Source organism: Podarcis melisellensis (assembly GCF_964234715.1).
Source record: "Podarcis melisellensis genome assembly, chromosome: 11".
Taxonomy (NCBI): Eukaryota; Metazoa; Chordata; class Lepidosauria; order Squamata; family Lacertidae; genus Podarcis; species Podarcis melisellensis.
The window spans coordinates 49,601,908-49,619,890 of record NC_138543.1 but is presented as its reverse complement, the minus strand read 5'-3'; the positions used below and the strand labels follow the sequence as shown (position 1 = coordinate 49,619,890).

The window sequence follows — 17,983 nt, the reverse complement described above, 5'->3', positions numbered from 1 at the left end:
CATAGGTATGATTTGAAAAAACTATTTCAAGCAAACCATTATTTCTGTTTTTCGGCTGATGTTTCAAATGACAGGGGGCAGTTTGCTGAGTTAAGCTTCCTTAAACATGATTTGTTGATGGCTCCCTGATTTGTCATTGGTCCCTCGGTTCTGTCAGGATCTGGCATGGTTTGGCAGCCCGAGATGGAAAAGGAGGAGGAAGGAGAAAAAGCAGAGCAGGGGCTTGAAGATTGGCACCCAGGTGGGGAAGTCTTCTCCCTGTCACTCTGGAGGAGATCTACCAGCTCTCTCCATTGCTCCTCCAGCAAGGTGGGGGGGGGGGACTTCAGCCAGCCAGTGGGAGGGACTGAGCAGGAGGAGGGTGTGGAGTCAGAGGGCAGGGCACAGTCCTGTTGTCAAGATGCAGGTGCCATGTCTGTAGGTAGAATTAGACACCTCTTCCCAGGTGGAGAGCATGTTTGAGCATGCAGCCCTCCTGGAAGGTGAAGAGTGTCTTGCGAGTGATCTTACCCTGCCTTGTCCTTAAAAGCTTGGGCAGCAAGGTACAGTAACTGTTGGGACATCTTCATTGCTCCTCTTCAGTCCTGTATCGCTTGTCTTGCTTGTGTATCTTGGAATCATTACTTCTCGGCCCACTACTTGATGCTATTATTAGCCCGAATCTAGTTCTCTTCTGTATGCTCAAGAAAGAGCCACTTGTCATTGTGTTTTAGGACAGGAACGTGACAGTCATGACATCTCTGTTGAGCCTAAAAATTCCTCCTTTACAACTTTTTCCAGATGTAAATGTTTTTTTCTCATTACTTTTTTTTTGGAGATAATTTAAGTGCAAGTTAAAAAGGTATAACTGGTCTTGTTTAATTCAGGCATGGCCAAACTTGGCCCTGCAGCTGTTTTGGGACTACAACTCCCATCATCCCTAGCCAACAGGACCAGTGGTCAGGGATGGTGGGAATTGTAGTCCCAAAACAGCTGGAGGGCCAAGTTTGGTCATGCCTGGTTTAATTGGTTTGCAATTAAAATTCAGTAGGATATTTGCCAAATCTGTGTTATTCAAGGTTGAATTCTAGAATATGGTGTTTTGAGAAAATAAAATAAAGAAATAAAGAAATAAACCCAAGCCATTGCATGGCAAGGCTTGCCTCATAAGAAAGTTCATTAATTTTTTTTGGGGGGGGGGGCGGAGTTCATGTTTTTGTTGATTGTTCTTTTGTCCTGTTGCACTTACAAATAAAAAATAGGTGGGTAGCGCCTTATTGTTAGCAGTGTTAGTGAGGGCTGTTGTAGAAAATGCCCTAATATTAGTTGTACTGAAGAGTATGGTATTGATTTGTGCCATTAGTCTCTTTCTGATTTGCTGAAGAACTGAGTTTTTTTTTTAATGCTAATGGAAATAAAGAGCTTTACAAAACACAGTGCAAGAATACGGGAACACATTTCTGCAATAAAGCAAGTGTCTAGGAAGCTTTTAAAATATATATCTGTCCAAGTTTGGTTTGGTGCAGACTATGCCCATGTATATAGCATGTGTTAGGCATTGATTTATGGTACACTATTTATTTTAAGAATTTATAAACTGCACCACCATCCAAAGGTGGATTTCGGGGCAGTCTGCATCAAAATTTAAAATCCACAATGCAATGTAAATCATAGACAAACAGAACTGCAAAATTGAACAGAACGAAACTAGTCAACCAACTAAAAACTGGATATGCACACATTTATCATGTCAGCTCACACATTCTTTTTAAAATAAAAAAAACAGGTTAAAAACAATTATAATAAAATAAGCATTGATTAAATATAACATGGTATTAAAACAAGTCCAAATTAAAATCAAGACAAGGTCATATTGCAAGAACAGATTATGAGAACGACATAGCTCAGAGCAAACTTACAAAGCTACAGCAAGATTTAAAAGACCCTGGGGAAGTAAATGGGGCCTCACCTGATGTGCAGGAAGCCATCAGAGTAGCTGCCGAGTGGGCCTTCCTAGGACACAGTATTCCATAACTTGGATATCACTGATGGAAGGACACTCTTCACTCATAGCTCCAAAACAACAACTTCCTCATCTTTTTCTTCTTGTGAAGAAAGCTCAGCAACTTTTTTTTGGGGGGGGGGGAGCAGGAAACTCAACAACTTTTGTGCCTGGCTTTTCACTTTTTGAAATACGGCAGCCCTAGGGGCCAACAAGGACATGCCTCCAGCAAGGATGGAAGGTTCCAGGTCTGTGCTTGTCGGAAGATACCATCTTCCAGGCACCCTAGTCTCTGGCTGTGTAGATCTTTAAAGAGGTAGCACTTCAGAGTAGCACAGAGTAGCTTTATCAGAGGTAGCACTTCGGATTGAGCCTGGAAACAACCTGGAAAGGTGGCCAAGTATTGTAACGTGCGATCTCAGGCAGCATTTACGCAACTGAATTCTAACATTTCAGACCATCTTCAAATATAGTATACCCTGTAGAAGGCACTGCCAAACAAAAGGTTACCAGGACATTCTCTTCCTGTGCATGTTAGGGTCATAGCCGATGCACCAGCCTAAGCAGGTAAAATGGTGCTACCAACCACTTAGTCGTCTGATGTTACGGATGGATCAGTTGTTGTTGTTTAGTCGTTTAGTCCAACTCTTCATGGCCCCATGGACCAGAGCACGTCAGACCCTCCTGTCTTCCACTGCCTCCCGCAGTTTGGTCAAACTCATGCTGGTAGCTTCAAGAACACTGTCCAACCATCTCGTCCTCTGTTGTCCCCTTCTCCTTGTGCCCTCCATCTTTCCCAACATCAGGGTCTTTTCCAGGGAGTCTTCTCTTCTCATGAGGTGGCCAAAGTATTGGAGCCTCAGCTTCACGATCTGTCCTTCCAGTGAGCACTCAAGGGTGATGGATCATTTAGCACCTCCCAAATTACTTACCTGGTCCTTATGAATATAGACTCCCTTGCACATGTGTTATAATGGATCGTGCAGTTCCTATGTCCACCATTTGTCCTTCTTTTAAGAAGCGGCTTTATATATACAAACAAATATGCTAAGTGGACCTGTTGCCTCCCTATGACCTAGTGCTCTGGCTTTTGAAAGTGGACAAATGCTTTATGCAGCTGTAAGAATTCAGTGGGTTGAACAGTAAATTAAAGTAGGAAATGAAAGAAAACTTGGTGGATGGTTATCAAGATGACTGATTCTAGGGTAACGTAATGTTTTCTCACTTCTTATTTCAACTGATTAATAATAAGATACTTTTAAAAAGCCAAGTTACGCAGTTTGGGCAAATTTGCACAAGTTTGCTTAATTTGTGTATATGTGTGTCTGAATTTGATGATGTTATAAGGCAGAGTTCCCTCCGTGGTGTTACATACCTGTGCATACCGAGGAGTCTTGTAGGGCAGCATCGAATGAGATGGAAAAGGTCCTGCTGAAAGGCAATAGTTTCTCCTCTTCTGCACTCCCTTGGGTGCTGGTGGAGAAGCAATTTGGGTGCAAGTGCTTTTCATGTACTTTTGCACAGGTTTTCCTGGATCCAGATCTCACCCTTTTTTGTATTCTTGCTTTTGCCAACGACTCTTTTGCCTTATTTGGTATGCAGGATGGATGCCGCTAAAAGAATAATTTAAGGTTTCGCACAGAATCATTCCCAGATTAGTAGGGTTCTTCTCTTGGTCTGTTGCTGATTAAAGCAGGTGAAGAAGGGAAGGAATGATGACCTGGTGCAATGGTAGTTGATTGCCGCTCTGACTTTCATTACTATGTCCTGTTTTTGTAAGGGGAGTCCCCCCCCCCCCCTGGAACAAGTTAAGCCATGCTTTCTGATGGAGGAAGTTTCTTCTTCCTTGCTTTCTGGGTCTAGATCCTGAATTGGAGAAGTTTCGGATGCAGCTCTGGAGGCTCAGAGTTCAAAGCAAGAGCAGTTGTCATTCCGGTGTTTTTTTTAATTCATTGTCAACATTTAGTATCATTACTAAACTACAAGTCCCTTAACTATTAGAGAGAATGGTGCTGGCTATAAATCTAGGCACTTGGGATGAATTACCCATTATTCATGATACACTGTATATTTTGTACTTGGAAGCTTATGTTGATGTCAAGCAGTATATAAATAAATACACAATGATACTGTTGATGACAAACCTTGTAGTAATTATCATTACTCAATAACTGCAGTGTTAGGGCTGCCAGCCTAATCCAGTTGGACGCAGTGCGTCTTATTTCCAGGCGAATATGCATAGAGTTGCATTACAGATGACGGGCTGCATCTGAAACAGTTGTCTTGGATTAGGCTGTAAAGCTCAACCCTTAAGGAGTCTGTGCATATCCCACTGATCTAGCACCTTAGCCATTTTATATACTTCAGACTACAATCCTGCACCCAATTTACCTGGGAATAACAGGAACCGAGGCTTACTTCTGAGTAGACTCTTATAGGGTTACACTGTTAACTGAAAGCATTCAATATACTACTAGAAATCAAAGCTAATATCTGTGTTTGTTTCTCCAGCAAATCTACTGATGCACACAAATCTTAAATATTGGATGAGCTGTTAAGGATTTTCATAAAGGAATGTAAAATCCAGCTATGCTCTTTGTACGCGTGCCTGCCTTTCCCTGCAATTTTTCACCTGCCAAATACCTTACTCATTTAACATTTATTGTAGCAATTCTGTGGTCTAGTAACCTCTCTTACTCATATTTTTCATAGTTTATGTTTACAACTTAATTCTCTAAAAGCCCTGGCTGTCTGAAGTGATTGCTTCCTCAATTAGTTCAACACTTGTACCTTTTAAAATCCATTTGTTGGCTATGAATATATAAAACAAACACTGAGATTTAATCAGTGTAATGTACTGATGTAACTATATTTTGCTTTTAGAAGCATTACATTTTCATATACAGTAATCACTGTGTTTCTTCTGCAGTTTAAGAGCAGTTTGTCATCTTTTAGTTCCTTTACAAATCCATATGTCTTAAGACTGCAAAGAACCTGTGGCAGTTCATGGGTTCTCTTCCAACAAACTATCATAATTGGCATCGCTGGCGTAAATATATACATGCATTGACAGAGCAGTGAGATCCAGATTTAGGTTTTTTTCCATCTATGAGTGTTGGAAGTCAACTTTGATATGTCTGTATGAAGACAATATAGGATTTGGAGGAGACGCGCATATATATATATATATATATATATATATATATATATATATGCAGGTTTTGGTGTCCTCGGGTGTCTTCCCGTGTAAAAGTTGGGGTGTCTAGGCGACGTTTCGATGAGGTCTCACTCGTCATCTTCATGCAGGTTTTGGTGTCCTCGGGTGTCTTCCCGTGTAAAAGTTGGGGTGTCTAGGCGACGTTTCGACGAGGTCTCACTCGTCATCTTCAGCAGGTTTTGGTGTCCTCGGGTGTCTTCCCGTGTAAAAGTTGGGGTGTCTAGGTGACGTTTCGACGAGGTCTCACTCGTCATGACGAGTGAGACCTCGTCGAAACGTCGCCTAGACACCCCAACTTTTACACGGGAAGACACCCGAGGACACCAAAACCTGCATGAAGATGACGAGTGAGACCTCGTCGAAACGTCGCCTAGACACCCCAACTTTTACACGGGAAGACACCCGAGGACACCAAAACCTGCATTCCTGTACCCGTGAAAATCTACGAAAGCATATATATATATATATATATATATACACACACACACACACACATACACATACATACAGTGGTACCTCGCAAGACAAATGCCTCGCAAGACGAAAAACACGCAAGACGAAAGAGTTTTCCGTTTTTTGAGTCGTTCCACAAGACAAATTTCCCTATGGGCTTGCTTCGCAAGACGAAACTTCTTGCAAGTTCTTGCGAGTTTGTTTCCTTTTTCTTATAGCCACTAAGCCGCTAAGCCACTAATAGCCGCTAAGCCGCTAATAGCCATACTTCGCAAGATGAAGAAACCGCAAGACGAAGAGACTCGCGGAACGGATTAATTTCGTCTTGCGAGGCACCACTGTATATATATGTACACACACACACACACACACACACACACAGAAGAACCACTGGTGGAAGGCAGTCAACATGAAATAACACAAACACATTTTGATGCTACAGAAAATTAAAATACAGAGGAAAATGAGCATTTAAAATTGGTACAAAACTTAGTATTGATTTGGAGATTTCTAGAAATGCTGAGAAACAGAAAAAGTCCAGCTCTCTTTTCAGACTGTTGTGTCCCCACAGCTTGAAGAATATGACTGCATACAGCAGTGGTTCTCAAAGGGTGTGGCACACCGCCCTGGTGTGGCAGGAGAAGATGGCAAGTGTGGCAGGAAGATTCAAGGACAATTGAAGAAACATTGAAACATTTCAGTGTAGTATAATATAGTATAGTATAGTATCAAAATGACTATTTGTGCTTATGAATGTTCATCAGCTTAGAAGCTCACAATACACATGACTAGGGGGAAGAGCAATATACTATTTTAGCTTGAAGGGGGCAGTTTCAGTCTCTGATATCCCTTCAGGTATTTTCCTGGTACAAAACAAGCAGCATAGGCAGTGATAAACCAGGGTTACAGTCGCCAAAACGGAATGCCTAGTTGCAATTTTGGGGCCAGACCACTCAAAAGCCGTATTTTTAAATACGACCTTTTTGTTCCTGAAATTCATTCTGATTGTGCAGATGGATATAAACAGAAAGAACTCTGCAGGATGTGTTGCTGGTGTGTGAAAACAGTCACGATCCATGGATCCCAAGGCATGGGTGAGAAACCATTGGTCTCAAGTGGCTGAGAGCCAGGTGAAAAATGTGCCTGTTACCTAGTGAATTTCAAATGCTGAGCATAGGCTATATCCCTTGGAAGTTTTGAGGGGTAGACGGCAGCCTTTAATGCAGGAAATTGCAGAAGATAGGCCAGATAGATTGAGGCTCTTCAGCATGAAATACCGTATTTTTCGCTCTATAACACGCACCTGACCATAACACGCACATCGTTTTTAGAGGAGGAAAACAAAGGGAAAAACATTCTGAATGAAACAGTGGATGTATCATTTTTGGGCTTCATGCTGTGGCCACAGACATGTGATCTGATGGTGAATTTGGGGTGACCCAATGCAAAAATCCTGAGAATTCCTGTGGATCCATGCTTTGTAACCACGTTTTTGCACCATTGCAGCCCCAGGCAACAGTGGGTGCGTGATTTGCGGGGGCAGGCTGTAGCCATGGACATGCTATGTGATCTGATGGTGAATTTGGGGTGACCCAATGCAAAGATCCTGAGGATCCATGTGGATCCATGCTTTTTAACCACGTTTTTGCACCATTGCAGCCCCAGGCAACAGTGGGTGCGTGATTTTTTTGGTGCAGGCTGTAGCCATGGACATGCTATGTGATCTGATGGTGAATTTGGGGTGACCCAATGCAAAGATCCTGAGAATTCCTGTGGATCCATGCTTTGTAACCACATTTTAAGTGGGGAGTGAAGGAAAAACAAAGAAGGGACATGAGAGGGCTGTGCAGAGAAGCAGCTGGCTAAGAATGCAGGAGAGGGATTTAACGGAGGGAGGAAAGAAAGGCAAAAGTTTCCCCCCACCCAAGCCTGCCATCTCTCTCTCTCTCTCTCTCTCTCTCTCTCTCTCTCTCTCTCTCTCCCCCCCCCCTCCCCCCTCTCTCTCCCTCTCCCCCAGCAGTACCGGAGCACAGAGACGACACTTTTCCCTCTGTTTGCCTGGAGGGGAGGGGCTTTCCCTGCTCTTTGTTCCGTTTCAGCAAACACAGCAAGGAAACAGAGGAGGTGGGCAGTAAGACCCTGAGGCAGAATGGAGGAAAGCAGCCGCTTCCTCTTTACAAGTGTCCCTTCTAGGAGACCCGCGATTTGATTTTTGTCTGCTTTTTCGGCTCCAGGGACCACACATTCGCTCTATAACACGCACAGACATTTCCCCTTCCTTTTTAGGAGAAAAAATCTGCGTGTTATAGAGCGAAAAATACGGTACTTGGTGGCCACTTCAACTTCTAGAGAGTTAAATTCATACTGTTTCCCCTTTCTCCCATTAATGATATTGGCAAAGACTTATTTGCAAGGAAAGTGGGAAGTCACTGGTTGTATCTGTATGGCAAGGATGATCAAGACTGATCAAAGAAGGATGGGCAAATATGGGGCATTCCCCATATTTGTGCTGAGTGGCGACTTGAATCCTGCCCCCTCCCATCCTAGTCCAATGCTAGGGTTGCCATATTTCAGAAACCCAGGACAAAGCGCCACCTTTCAGAAATTCCCCCCGGATGTCAATTCCACCCTTGAAATCCTGGTGATGTCTGGGAAAATCCAGACATATGGTATCCCTATCTAACCACTTCACCACACAGGCTTTTTGTTTATGTGGTGCCAACATCAGCTTTACCTGCTCTATCTCCCCCATAGCACAATTGCTACGTTTTGGGCAGATTTCCCCCAGCTCTTTAGAGGAGAAATGGGTGGGTATCTGGACACCCCATCAAACCACAGAAATATATTGCTTTTGAATCAGATGAGTGGATCCGCATAGAAGGAATTGTAATCAAATTAATAATTGGATCCCGGCCCCTAACTAAGCACATTAGTCTATTGAGAACTTACAGTCATCCCCTTTAGGAGAAATTCGGATTGTATATAATTTTATACTATCTTTTTAACTTCTCGTATAGCCTGCTGCGATGTCATAGCGAGAGGATTATGACTTTAGGTGAAAGATGAACAGCAGGCCCAGATGAGCTCTCATAGAAATGCACTTCCAATCCTTCCCTACCGTTTTGGTAATAAGCAGAACATACAGGAAATACTGAGTGGGATGTTTTGGGACTTGAATATATTTTTCTTTGCTTCTCCTTTTCTCCTTTGTTTTTATTTTAAAGGTTTAATTCTTTAAAAGCTGCTTTGGGTGGGAGCTAGGGTGATACGCTTTTTGTAACTGCTTTAGTCCTGATGGTGAGCAGTATCCGTCTCTTCCACATAAAACACATTTTCTCTCTCTTCCAAAACAGCTGTACAACTCTTGCACCCTGCTTATCATGGGCATAGATTGTGTGCAGTCGCCCCTTGCGCAGCCAGCTCCAAAATCATTGAATTATGCCATATATTATTCCATTCTCTTTTTGAATTAAAAGGGCAGCTCAGGGGGGAGGGGGAGGGAGAAGAGAGATGGAAAGCCAATGTTGCTGGATAGAATGAAACAAAAGAATTTTTTTAATGGAGGCAATAAATACGTTTATAAAAGTTTATAATGAATTATTGGCAGGGTTCCACGGCTCAACAAAAACCAAACATTATAGGTTGTAATTCTGTGAGCAGTTTCCTGGGAGTAAATCTAACTTAATTCAGTGGGGTTTCCTTCTGAGTAGACACGCTTCGCGTTGTGCCCTTTGCAAAGTATCATGTTAAATTCCAGTAAGCAGATGATGCGAGATATTATTCGGTGCGCCCTGTTCAAATACCTGGCAATTTTATGATAATTCATCTGTGCATTTAGATTATGCTTTAGTTCAGTTCTGATCGGTTTTTTCTTCGCACATGCATATACACAGTGCTCTCTTTCTAGAAAAATAGGTGCCCTCACCATGAAGTTGTTACAGTACGTGCCACACTTTTTAACAAAACAAAACAAAAACAGGTGCCGGCACTGCATGCCCTCGAGTACCCCCTTTTTTTAAAAAAAGTGCTGTTATATTCCAGTAAGGTAAAAAAAGTCAAAGGACCCCTGGACAGTTAAGTCCAGTCAAAGGCAACTATGGGGTTGCAGCGCTCATCTCGCTTTCAGGCCGAGGGAGCCGGTGTTTGTCTACAGACAGCTTTCCAGATCATGTGGCCAGCAGGACTAAACTGCTCCTGGCGCAACGGAACACCGTGAATGAAACCAGAGCGCACAGATATGCCGTTTACCTTCCTACTGCAGTGGTACCTATTTATCTACTTGCACTGGCTTTCTTTCAAACTGCTAGGTTGGCAGGAGCTGGGACAGAGCAACGGGAGCTCACCCCGTCATGGGGATTCGAACCGCCAACCTTCTGATCATCAAGCCCAAGAGCCTCAGTGGTTTAGACCACAGTGCCACCCATGTCCCTTATTCCAGTATGTCACCATCAACATAGCACGGTGATATGTCTTTGTGTCTGACAGACAAAAGATCCTTATTCTACTTCTACACATTTGATAGCTGCCTTTTTCTGTCCACAAGGAAAGCAGCATGTTGGGGAGAAACATGGAAGCTTGTTGGCAAGCTGGATTTCTAGAAGGACTCTGCCTAGTGCAGCAGAGTAAGATTTGGGTACCTCCATCTTTCTGTGCATAGCCCCAGTGTCCTCTTCTATCCCCCTGGTTCTTATTACTGCTCTTACTTGTGATGGTGTCATCCATGGCCTTTCATGCTGGCACCATATTTGTTTTCTGCAAATAGTCCAATTAAGCTGCTGCGTCGGCAGTATCTGTACGGTTCCAGTGGCTTGGAAATGACTGTGGGAAGGTTACTTGTCAGCCTCGGGGAAGGGGAAATCCTCCCTTGCGAACATTTGGTGATTTGCATCATGAACACTGGCTGATTCAGTTCCTTCTAGATTTTCATCCATAGTATTTCATAGGGCAGTCTTGTTTTCTGACTAGGATGGTAATTCATGGATTTTGACTCAGGAATTTGGACACTGTCTCTTAAAGCAGATATATATATACCATATATATTACTCCTGAAACCCAAAATCAGCATTCACAGCATTGTCAGGGGGTGGGGAATTAAGTGTATATATCAGCTTTTCCGCCGGTTGTCAATTGTTAGGGGTTTTGTGTTTTGTTTTCTTTCGTTTTTGCAAGAAGAGATATTTTTAAGCATGGATGTTAATCTGTTCATGCTGTCAGAATTTCCTTGTACGCACAGTTCTTAAAGTTACTGCACCATTGTGTTCTGCCTAATCATTGATGTGGTGAAATGTTGGGGTCCTGTGTGAACCTTAGAAAATGCTATTTTCATTATAGCTACAAGGGGATCAAATTGGTCTGTATGTAATGTTGGTTCTTCAAATCACAATGCATTTTGAAAGGACTCCCCCCCCCCGTGTGTGTGTACACACACACACACACACACACACACACACACACACTATAATTCCAGGTTTTCTTCCCCCACCCAGCACCACACAGACACAGACACATCTTTTTCGGTCAGACCAACATCTTTTCTTAAAATGTGAAAATGATTGTTTTCTAGAATATAACACTGGACGTACTTGAAATCTTTGAGCACTCGATTTGTCCAGCAGGCAATAGAAATTCTGATATATTTTATATGTCTGATGGTGCTGCAGATAGAAAAAAAATGGCTACTGTGTCTTTAATGGAAAGCAAAAGGTTATCTTTCTGTGGCCTTTGTGTATATGTGCTGATGTGGATGTAGGCAGCCAGACAGGCAATGTGTGCAAAGAGACTAGGGAACCGACTGTGGATCGATAGAAATAGTGTGAAGTGAATTAATGTGAGGCAGGCAGTCTGTCTGTCATACGGATTGCAGGGAATGTGGGGCAGTACTGGTCAGTCACTGCAGAAATCTCTTTCCAATAAATTTAAACCTTCTGTCTGGAAATAAACTATAGACAAACTTGCACCTCCCATACTGCTAAATTCTTATTTATTTAGATAGTATTTTCACAAAAACTATGAATACGCTAATGAAACAGAACCCAAAAAAGAAAAATATTTGCAGGATGCTTTATATGGAAAGAGCTTTGCACCTTTGAAATGATCCTGTATATCCATATTAGCACTCCAAAAGAAAAAGCAATAAATTCTTTATAACAAGTATGATTCTGTCCCTACGTATCAATACCTGCTTCTTTCAAATTAAGGCTGCAATCCTACGCACAGCTACATGTGCACGAGTCATATTGACTTTAAGTACACATAACAGTTCTTGGGATTTCAGCCTACAGCTGTGCATTATTATGAAGCCTTACAGCAGGGCGTATTCAGAGCTGTACTTTGAAATTTTCGCAGAGCTTTCAGTTGAATATTGGGTCGTGAATATTCAAAATGGAGAAGGTCACATCCGAAATGTTAGTCCAATAAGATCTAATTTTTAGTAATTCAGAGAACTGAATGCAATTCAGATATGTAAGCTCTTAAAAGTGGTTGATACAAAGAAGTGGGGGGGGTCCTGGTAAGGGGGTGGGAGGAATTTTTCTGTGCCCTCCATTAGAGGTGGCCAGCCCTCTCTTTGGGATCTTAGAGTCAATGGGAAAGGAGTCAATGAACAGTATCCAACTACCTTATTCCATCACTGCAATGATTTGTGCATATAAAGCGGAACTTTTCCCATACACCCCTTAAATGAGGGTTTTCTCCCAACCCTCTAGAACAGATATGGGGAGGGCACAGGGTGATCATGGGAAGAGGCAGAATGTTCTGTTGTGCAAGCAAAATTACCGTTGGAACAAGTTAGTTGGATGCCATCCGCTGTTACTTGCTAGGTTTTGCCAAAGGCTTTGGCATTCTGCTGAGTTCCTGGATAGCCCCAGCCTCTGGAATCCCGATTGGTGCATGTAAATATCATTAGGTCCCTCTGCTTGGGATACTAACTTACGTGCCTTTAGTTCTGCATGCTCCCTGCCTGCATTGATCCTGCTACTTACTATGCTTTGCTGTTTCTTACTGTTCCTAATCCCTGCTATTTTTGTGGAGTTAGCTCCTTATTTTCTGAATTCCCCTTTGCCCCTCATCTCATGAACAAAACTCTTTGCTATTGGTTTGTGCTTATGAAACCACCATTTGGCTCGTTGCTTTGCCCAGATTTCTGATCCAGCTTCTGTTAGCCCACGGTATATCATGCTTTGTCTGATTCTGATTTAGTTTACACTTCCCATCTCCACTGAGTCTCTAATCCTGACAGCTGCCCATCCTCCAGTCTCAGATGCTTGTGATGTTGACAAAGGTTTGCTGCAGTTCTGGCCAGCACCTGAACCCCGCCACCCTTTGCTAGGTCTGCAAGCATGATTTCTTTTCTTTTCGCCACAGTTGCCACTTTTGCTACAACACATTTTCTTCTAAATGGGAAGCTGAAGGAGGGGGCTGAATTGAGCCAAAACACTTCTGAATGACGAACCCATTTAATCCTTGTGGGTGCTAAGAGTCCAGTGATAATGGTGGGAAGCTTGTCTTACATATAAGCTGGCCTCCTAAAACATTTTTTTAAGCATTATGCCTGATAGTCCATAGTGAGTCTTTGCACCATGTCTTAGTTTGATTCCATGTCTACCTGCTCAACACTCTGACGTGAAATGATAACTCATGTATGTAAAGCATTGGACTGTTCAATGGAGGCAGTTCATACTTAGATCATTGAGTGCCATTTGAGTAATGAGATGCAAAATGCTGCTCCTATGCACTGGTGACATGCCCTGGGCTTCCTTTAACCAAATTGTCCTTCTGCATCAAATACCATTGAAGCAGTGTCTAGTTCTGATATGTTTCCTCTTAGTTAAGGGTTGCATTGTGTTCTTGCAGTAGTAGATCCCTTCCAGCATCAGCTACAACCTGATACAGATGGAGCCTCCAGCACCGATGTTATGCTTGTTTATTTGACAATTTCTATGCAGCCACATCGCTGTGGTCTAAACCACTGAGCCTCTTGGGCTTGCTGATCAGAAGGTCGGCGGGTTGAATCCCCATGACAGGGTGAGCTCCCATTGCTCGGTGCCAGCTCCTGCCAACCTAGCAGTTCGAAAGCATGCCAAAAGTGCAAGTAGATAAATAGGTAAACGGCGTTTCCGTGCGCTGCTCTGGTTTCGGTGTTCCGTTGCGCCAGAAGCGGCTTAGTCATGCTGGCCACATGACCCGGAAAACTGTCTGTGGACAAATGCCGGCTCCCTTTTACACAGCCACGTAGCTCTGTAGAGCTCTTGTGGTGGTGTACATCACATCAGAAAACATTGTAAAATGGCTACCATCAGAAGCAGCTCATTGAGTGCGTGGCCTTAGTCTCTCACTTTCAGCCTAACCTACCAGGGCCATTGTGAGGCTAAAGTGAGGAAAATGAAAATCATGTACACCACCTTGAGCTACTTGGAGGAAAAGGCAGCATATAGATGTAATAAATAAAGAATAGCTGCTACACCCCCCCCCATGATGTCTCTAAAATAATCTCACTATTGAGCAGCTGATCAATTTGTTCAAAAGAATAACGCCATGTTTTAAAACACCAGAATAATAATTTCTACCATTTTATTTCAAAAAAGAGTATAAGAGTTGGCCTGATTAACTGCTCTTGGAAGAGAATTCCATTATGGCGGCTTCACCACCACTAAGGCCCCGTTGCTGGTCTTGACTAGTATAGCAACAGTTAAAAGGAAGTTGGAGCTAGGCCTCATCTACTGATCTTAATCTGCAAATAGACTAAAGTTTCCTTCCAGCCTTCAGGAAACAGATATGGCAACAAACGACTTAAAAGAATAGAAAATATAGGCAAACTATTAGTCTGGAGGACAAGAGGAACGGAGTAGGACTTCTCCCATCCTGTACTGAAGTAACCACTTTGCGTCACATCCACTGTATTTTAGACATCAATTATTTATTCCTTATTTCGTATATAAAATAAACTTATTTGTTGGATTTGCTCTTTATTGGTTATCTAGAAAGCACCGGAGAATAGGAAGGTCAGGCTTGGTAATGCATGCTCTTGTTCATTGACTTTATTTCAAAAAAGAAGCCATATTTCACAGTCTGTCTCCATCTGATTTATTTCTGTTTTTCACATTCTCTGTTCTTTTCTCCTTTTTCCCCCCCTCTGGGTTGCTGCGGCTGTCTTCTTTTTTTATTATTTATGATTCCCCCCCCCCCCCATGGAGATTCGGATGAAATCTCACAGATGATTTGTTTTGTGAATAATAAATATTACTCCCAGCTTTTGAATGTTAAATATAAGCTCGTCTAAGCAGTGGTTTCAATGGAAGCTATGAATGCTTTCTAAAGAGTACTTTCGCACTTGCTACCAGCACTTCCTTGTTAGTTCAGAACAGGGGTGGGTAGTCTTTTTGTACTTGAGGGCCACAATCCCTTGTGAGCATCCTCCTGGAAGCCACATGCTGGGAGCGGAGGGGCCAGAGTAACCACTGTGAATTTTACATTTTGTACAGCAGTCTAGCCCTCACCATAGCCCTCTCCACCCTTCCTCCAGGCAAGTGCAAGTCAGCATCATACCTTTCACTCCAGGCAGTCACTCAAGGGGGGTGAAAAATAGGACTGGTGAGGGATGTGGCCAGGGAAGAGTCTCAAGGGCCAGATAAAGAGACCTGGGTTGATGCATTTGGCCCCCAAGCCCATGGCTCAGCTCATAATTAAAAGCTAAAGGGACCCCTGACCATTAGGTCCAGTCGTGGCCGACTCTGGGGTTTCGGCGCTCATCTCGCCTTCCCGCCGGAGTGGTACCTATTTATCTACTTGCACTTTGACATGCTTTCGAACTGCTAGGTTGGCCGGAGCTAGGACTGAGCAATGGGAGCTCACCCCGTCGTGGGGATTCGAACCGCTGACCTTCTGATCGGCAAGTCCTAGGCTCTGTGGTTTAACCCACAGCACCACCGGCGTCCCCCTCCAACTCATAATTGCTTTGCAATAAATAAAGGCTTATTTAATGACATAGTCTCACTGATAAATTCCTTTTGTGGAACGAGGCTGTGCAATTTAATGTGGCCAACTACAGATTTTCTACTTCTGTGGACGGGGGGGGGGGGGGTGTTGTGAAAGAATGGTAGGAATTGAACATAGGAACCTCTGTGTTGCTTGTTACATTATATTCACTTTGAGAATTGTGTGTGCGGATTTCAAATGTGTGAATAGCTTCATACAGTCTTTACATTGGTCTGGATTTTTAAATGACTCTGTGCAAAATAAAAGGGGGCATTCCAGAAGTTATAATTGGGACATGCATTACTTCCACCTCCTCTGCTTAATTCTGGAGTGAGCTCTTGGAGCTTCCTAGCACCTATAACAGGGCTGCAAGAATAGTTAAGAGTGATGGAGAGTCCTTTTCTTCTGGAATAACCCCTCTCGGGACCAGTACAAGACTTTGGGGAAATGACTGGGCACATGCTATGCCTGCAAAAAAGCCTTTGGCATCTATAGATAGTTGGGAAATCCTAGATAGCACTGAACAAGGTAGACCAATGGCGGTGGTTGTTGTTGTTTAGTCATTTAGTCAATTCCGACTCTTCATGACCGCATGGACCAGAGCACGCTAGGCAACTCCTGTCTTCCACTGCCTCCCACAGTTTGGTCAAACTCAAGTTAGTAGCTTTTAGAACACTGTCCAACCATCTCGTCCTCTGTCGTCCTCTTCTCCTTGTGCCCTTAATCTTTCCCAACATCAGGGTCTTTTCCAGGGAGTCTTCTCTTCTCATGAGGTGGCCAAAGTATTGGAGTCTCAGCTTCAGGATCTGTCCTTCCAGTGAGCACTCAGGGCTGATTTCCTTCAGAATGGATAGGTTTGATCTTTTTGCAGTCCATGGGATTCTCAAGAATCTCCTCCAGCATCATAATTCAAAAGCATCAATTCTTCAGCGACCAACCTTCTTTATGGTCCTACTATAAGACCAGCTTCCCGTTGTTTCTTTTTTGACTCGACTTCTGGTGACAGGTTTGAGCTTTCTGTTACATGGTGTTGCAGCACATCTCATTTTTATTTATGTTGATATAGCAGCAAAACCTGCCACTGAATCATAACATTGTACAGTCTCTCTTTTAAAGGAAACATTTTCGAAAAGGAACAAACCCCATACCTGCCACTAAATTGCTGCTAGCCTCTCTGGGCTCCTAAGCAAGGTATGCTGTAAAGTAAAAAAATAATTAAGGAAGACTTGGGATCATCATTCAGTCTTCATAACAGCAGGGTAATATAAGCAAAACATGGGAGGTCTCTGCCCCAATGAGCTTAGTTTCTTTTAAAGCTTTTCACTTTGGTGGCCATTGCTACATCTGGTACAGTAGTACCTCTAGTTATGAACTTAATTCGTTCTGTAGATCCGTTCTTAACCTGAAACTGGTGTGCTTTTGCTAATGGGGCCTCTGGCTGCCGCTGTGCTGCCAGCATACGATTTCCGTTCTCATCCTGGGGCAAAGTTCTCAACTCAAGATAACTCTTCCAGGTTAGCGGAGTTTGTAACCTGAAGCGTTTGTAACCTGAGGTGTTTGTAACTTGAGGTACCACTGTACTCTTGTAGTTTCATTATGTGCTCCATGAAGAACTATTTTCTTTACACTGGCCTGAATCTACCAACATTCACCCTCAATGGACAGTCCCAGGTTCAGGAATTATGAGAGAGGGAGAAGAAGTTCTCTCTATCCAATGCCTCCACACCGTGTGTAACTTTTATGCAAACCTTATAAACTTAAAAGTCCCAAACAGTTGTGACTTTTCCTCATAGGAGACTTGCTCCAGCCCCTTGCTCATTTTCGTTGCTCCTTTCTGACCTTTTCCAGCTCTACAATGCACTATGTGAGGATGTTTCTTTTGAGTATGTACCCTGATCAGATCTTCATGAGGTCCAAACTCAGAACATCTTGGGAAGGGTCAACTCCCAAGAACTGGCCTTTTATCACAACACTTATCTTCAGGGAATCTCATGAACCCGGTTCAGGGTTGGCAAGTCTTCTGGGAGAAGGAAAGCCTGACAATCCGATTCCTATAAGATCTGAGATCTGTATTTCCCCCTCCACTTAAATGTGATGTAAATATAATGTAAAGATCAACATATTTTCTTTTGTTCTGTGAATTGAATGGTGTTGTTTTGACATTTCAGCTGGAGTGACCACGGAAGCAATTCAGACCGCTACTCCTGCTCCTGAACAAATGGTATCTGAAACTAAAATTCCAGAAGAGGAGCATGACCTTGTTGATGAAGACATCTCAGCAGGTAAACATTTGTATGCTTAATAATTCTGAGCCAGATCTCTTCATGTTTTGCGCTGCAAGTTGCTTGAAGATTTGACTA

At 43.0% G+C, this 17,983-nt stretch overlaps 1 protein-coding gene across 4 annotated transcripts in view; it reads left to right on the top strand.

Moving 5' to 3' along the window:
* Nucleotides 1-17,983, top strand: part of WDR7 (WD repeat domain 7) — a 216,620-nt gene that overhangs the window by 57,052 nt on the left and 141,585 nt on the right. For all 4 annotated transcript variants that reach the window (XM_081929554.1, XM_081929553.1, XM_081929556.1 and 1 more), the window contains one exon: nucleotides 17,792-17,905. In XM_081929554.1, coding sequence (XP_081785680.1) covers nucleotides 17,792-17,905 — 114 coding nt within the window. The remainder of the gene's footprint in view (nucleotides 1-17,791; nucleotides 17,906-17,983) is intronic.